A 5,659-nucleotide genomic window follows, 5' to 3' on the forward strand; every position below is an offset into this window, starting at 1 on the left:
CGCAGGGGGACAGAAGCGCGTTTTTCGCAGACGATTACGTTCATACGTTGACTAATTCCAGTCATCCACTCGGCACAGAGTAAACAGCACCGCCCCAACCTCCCCTCGGTTGTTTGTTTTAAGTGAAGAGCGATCCATCGCAGAGAGCCGGGGCTCGATTGACACTGTCTGCTGATCTGCTACTGCGGCTGGGCTCAGAATAACAAGGCTGTTCGCTAATACCCGTCCGTCTATCTGTCTGTCGGGGGCGTTCGCCGGAACACCGAGCGAGAAGAGAAGGACCCCAAAAAGCCCAACGAGCCAGGCGGAGAACGGCGGCGCGGCCGAAGTCCGCACACCCCAGAATGGCTTCAGGAGACCTTTACGAGGTGAGTGTGAAACCCTGTCAAAGGGAAATACTCGTGTAATATTGACGAATTATGGAATTAGGAAGTAAGGGGGAGGTCCTCGGCGCGTGGAAAAAACGATGTCCTAAGCCCTTTAACAGACGGAACTAACGAAGCCTCCCAAGCTTCGAGAAGATGATGACACTCATATTTACGATACGTGCACTTTTTTGTCGGGTAAATATGTGGAGTAGAAAAGAAATAACAAGGTTAGTTTACGACTAGACCACAAGATGTAAACTCCCCGTCTCGTCGCCCCGAGTGTAAAGTCACGGTAAAGTGACGGGCTCGGACGGACACGGTGAACAGCTCCAGACGGTGTGGTGATGGTGGAGAAGGTGCGCAGACACGGAGGAGATCATTACCTCGATGTTTCCACGGAGGTGTGACTTTTTTCCTTCTTTTTTTTAAACAGGTTGACAAACATTTCATTTGTTGAGAGGCTTTGGTGTCTAGTTATTTGTGTTTGAGGGGAGTCATTGAAGGAAGGATGTGTCATATGCATGTGCCAGACACTCTGGTTGGATCATTTCGGGCGTAAAGTTGGAATGGGGATGAATGGATGGAACGACGCGTCTAGCGCAAAATGTTATGATTTTTTTTCTTTTTTATTGCCTGAACAATTTCATGCTGTTGTTTTGGGGTTCGGAAGGATATTACACTGTTGCAAAACCTAGTTGTGGTGTTGGATTGGAGGAGTGAAGTCATGGCGACCATGTTTCAGTTTCTTTTTCCTACAGGTTGTACTAGGCTATATGTCGCACACACACACCTCGTCTGTTCTCCCCGTTATAGTTCTGCCACAATTATGTATTGGTTAGTTATAACAGTGACATACTGTAAACCAAATAGTGTACGTCTTATAGGACTAGGCTGTAGGTTATTGCGCTATGCATTCATATCATTGACCGAATAATAGCAAGATGTAGCCTACACCACACAATCTTTTTCTCTGGTGTGTTGAATCCAAATTAAACCTCACATAAATATTGCAGTGATTGTGGCCAAGTTGACCATGCTGTACAATAAAAGGTGGCCTTTGGATATCTGCTTTGACTTGTTGCAAGTGTCCAAAAAAGAACATGCTGTAGTTTATGAAGAATGCACCTGCAATTGTCTGCAAAGGTCTGAGAGCTCTGGCTTTATTTGGAATAGAATCGCATATCCTATGTGATACCTTTTTGTTGCTCATTATAATAGCTATTCCATTTACCCATGTTTAATGTAGTCTGAAGCACATGTGCATGGTCACTTCACCGGGTTGTCATTCCAGAAGGGCTAAGATGTTTTTGAGCTGGCTGGCAGCCAGACGATGATTGAGGATGACTGCGTTATCAATAGTGTGTTGTCCTCATGGATTGGATTCGGGAAATCAGAGACAACATGAAAGTGCATTTTGTATGTTTTACACTGTCAGTTTAGCTCAGTCTCACCTCATCTGCAGAGCAGATTGGTGGGGAAAAGAATTCCAGATATTGCCTTTCTATCATAAGCTGTACATATGAATGAATGAATGAATGGACTTTATTGAATGAATGGACTTTATTGTCATTGCTACAGTACAGGTACCAAACAACGAAATTTAGGAGGGGTGGCTCCTAAAGTTAGTGATATAAACATACAATCCGAATAATAATAATAATAACATTTCAAACATTAGCACAGTACAGAATTCATCATGTTGATGAATCAAGGTTCCAGAGTTATAATACGTTAATAATGACAGAAAGAGCAATGTAACCCTTGCTTGCTCACAGACAGATACAATAAATCTTCTTTCTCTGTCTTCGTCTTTCTCTCTCTCTCTCTCTCTCTCTCTCTCTCTCTCTCTCTCTCTCTCTCTCTCATAGAAATGTCATTAAATTCACATGGTGGCACAACGTAATGAGACAATGTGTTAATAAACACACAATCAAGTGACAGGTAGGAACACTGATTTAACGACACGTTTATAAAGACAGAGTGTATTTTAAACAACACGTACTGTACAGTCCATGTGAACCTTGGACGTTACGATGAGTAAAGGATTCCCGATGATATCCTCTGGACGGCAGCCCTGGCAGGTTGTGCTGTGTGCTCCTGCTACCCAGGCCCTGGTGTGGGGACTTCTGAGGGGGAGGCGGGGGGGGGGGTTGGCAGCTAAGGACAGGCATCTCGTTCTCCATCTCCACTGATCCCCTGCCAGCTCATACTTCTGTATTGTGTTGCTGAACACCCCCCAACCACCTCTGATCTCCTCCTGGTGTCTGCTGTTAAAACTAACCTGTTCAGTCGAAAAGAGAGCCTGTTTTTCCTCTCTCTCCCTCTCTCCCTCTCCCTCTCTCTCTCTCTCTCTCTCTCTCTCTCTCTCTCTCTCTCTCTCTCACTCTGAAGTCTTGCATAGATCTAGTCAGCGTGACAGTCTGCAGGGGGGCTAAGCGTCATAATCTTCTCTTCATTGGAAGCGACATCCAGGCTGCTCCTCTCATCTTAGACTGTTTACTCTTACTAATGTGCCCGGCACCTCCGTGGGCATGGGGCACCTGGTTACCCAAAGGAGCCCCATCGCTCATCAAACCCTCTGGTGGCCCAGAGCCTAACCATGGACCACGGCCTTCTGCAGAGATGAACCTCATGGGAATGGGAGGGTGGTGTGTGGTGTGTGGTGTGTGTGGTGTGTGTGGTGTGTGTGGTGTGTGTGTGTGTGTGTGTTTGGTGTGGGTGGTGTGTGTGGGTGGGTGGATGTGTGTGTGTTTCAAGTTTCAGGTTTATTGTTACACAAGTGTGAGAGAGTAAAATTCTTAGGCTTCGGTTCCTGACATCGCACTAGGCGTAGTTCAATAAAATAGTGTCAATAGTACAGGACATAAGTGACAATAGTAAAGTGACTGGGAGCTTAAGGTTTAGGTAGTCCATATGCATGTGATGTGTGTGTGTGTGTGTGTGTGTGTGTGTGTGTGGTGTGTGTGTGAGCACATGTACAGGTGTGTTGGTGTAAATCTGTGTCTTGTGGCTTTGACACCTATTATATAATAGAGAGGCATAGAGAGAGAATCAATGTGGAGCTAGGAACCCAGCATGTCAGCACCCAACTAACAATGGACCTCATGTCAGGTGAGGATGTTTCGCTCTCATTATACCAGCCCCAGTGTGTGCGTATGTGTCTCTTTGTGTGTGTGTGTGTGTGTGTGTGTGTGTGTGTGTGTGTGGTGTCTGTGTCTGTGTGTGTGCTTGTGTGTGTACACTTGTATGTTCGTCTGTGTGTGTATGTGTGTGTATGTGTGTTTGGCTGTGTGTGCTTGTTTGTGTACACCTGTAGGTTTGTGTGTGTGTGTGTGTGTGTGTGTGTGTACGTTCGTCTGTGTGTGTGTGGGCGCATGGCTTTAAAAATGTGACAGACTTTCTGTCTGTTTGTCTATTGTCTGTTTTGTGTTTCGGAGCCGTCGTCATGCAATTTTGGATACCGGTCGGTTGCCATGCAATAACAATCGTTATTACCAGGATGGACCGAAGGGCCTGCCAGCCACGTTGGGGTTAGATGGAGTTGCGGGGTTGCGTCGCCCGTTTTGGGCTGCATCTCTCAGCAACCCCTCAGCCTACAGATTAACCAGCCCATCCACTAGCCACACAGCCCACAGATTAACCAGCCCATACACCATCCACACAGCCCACAGATTAACCAGCCCATCCACTGTCCCCACAGCCCACAGAATAACCAGCCCATCCACTAGCCACACAGCCCACAGATTAACCAGCCCATCCGCTAGCCACACAGCCCACTGATTAACCAGCCCATCCGCTAGCCACACAGCCCACAGATTAGCCAGCCCGTACACCATCCACACAGCCCACAGATTAACCAGCCCATCCACTATCCACACAGCCCGCAGATTAACCAGCCCATCCACTATCCACACAGCCCACAGATTAACCAGCCCATCCACACAGCCCACAGATTAACCAGCCCATCCATCATCCACACAGTCCACAGATTAACCAGCCCATCCACTATCCACACAGCCCACAGATTAACCAGCCCATCCATCATCCACACAGTCCACAGATTAACCAGCCCATCCACCATCCACACAGCCCACAGATTAACCAGCCCATCCACCATCCACACAGTCCACAGATTAACCAGCCCATCCACCGGACCCTCATTCCACAGACCGACCAGCCCTCTGGGAATTCTCCCGGTGCTCCAGATGGCCGGTCCACTAGCAGCTGTTGCTATTACCGAATAACTAATGAACACATCCGACGTGTTTAAAAAGATGTCCTTATTGATTCAACAGACAGCAGAAAATCAGCCGTGAAGTGAAGTGCACAGCGCGTATTTAGCAAGAGGCTCCTGTCATATGAATGCGTGGAATAGAAATATAGCTTTTTAATAAACAGTCTACACCAAGAAAATAACAACAGGCAGCTGCCGCTTGAGAGATCTAAAAAATGACAAACACAAAAGACACGCTAAGCCTCCCGTAGTCCGTGCAAATAGACTGGCGTACGTGTGCTTTTAAAATAACAAGCTAAAAGAGTCAAACAAACATGTGCTATTGAATAGAAAAATATGTGAAGTAGAATAACTCTTGTTTAGTCAGTTATTAGGCCTCTTCCTTTAAGTTCCGTGCCAGGAACACAAGCATATTTACGTTGTCTGGCTTGAGGTAACAATGTTCCCCCCGCTGTACTAAACACTCTCTCTCTCTGGGGCCGTTCTCTGTGGATTTCCTTGCAAGTTTGGCCTTCAAAGGAAAGCGACCCTGGCTGTCTCGCCACCGTGCCCAGTGACTGCACAGTGCACACACTCTCATCAGTAGAGGTGCAGTCAGTGCTTTGCTGGCTCTTTCACTGCATGGAGGAGATCCCAGAGGTTCCTCTTCTTGAGAGGGGGGTGACGAAGATGACACTGGTTTTTACTTTATTCAACCCTACCTCCTCCCCTCCCCTCCCCCCGCATCTGGGTTTCCGTTAACCGGTAATTACCGGTCTTTGTCCGGTAAAATGTGTTGAAGTCCGACAAATTTAAACCTCTTCGGTCATAATGTCCGGTGAAAATAATTCCCTCTAAGCACAATTTGAATACAATTCGCTAAAGTTTAATTGTCACATTCTGATTCCTTCTTTATTAAAAAAGACGAATATATAAGCTATATATTTCTTTTAGTATTATATGATTTGACGCCGGCATGATGATGACTCCGCGAAACAGCGGCAATAGCCTGCCTAGCGGCAGGGTTGCCAGATGGGATTGACAATTTACAGCCTAACCAGTCTATTACCGCTAAACC

The 5,659-nt window shown here is 46.7% G+C and overlaps 1 protein-coding gene across 1 annotated transcript in view; it reads left to right on the top strand.

Moving 5' to 3' along the window:
- Window positions 1-249: 249 nt before the first annotated feature.
- The window catches only part of LOC308161467 (chromodomain Y-like protein 2), a gene marked incomplete at its 3' end in the record, with an annotated part of 43,191 nt that continues 37,781 nt past the window's right edge, over window positions 250-5,659 (top strand). The window contains exon 1 of the mRNA XM_080535490.1: window positions 250-368. Coding sequence (XP_080391616.1) covers window positions 345-368 — 24 coding nt within the window. The 5' untranslated portion in view covers window positions 250-344. The remainder of the gene's footprint in view (window positions 369-5,659) is intronic.

Source organism: Nansenia antarctica (assembly GCF_963989245.1).
Source record: "Nansenia antarctica genome assembly, chromosome: 1".
Lineage (NCBI taxonomy): Eukaryota > Metazoa > Chordata > Actinopteri > Argentiniformes > Microstomatidae > Nansenia > Nansenia antarctica.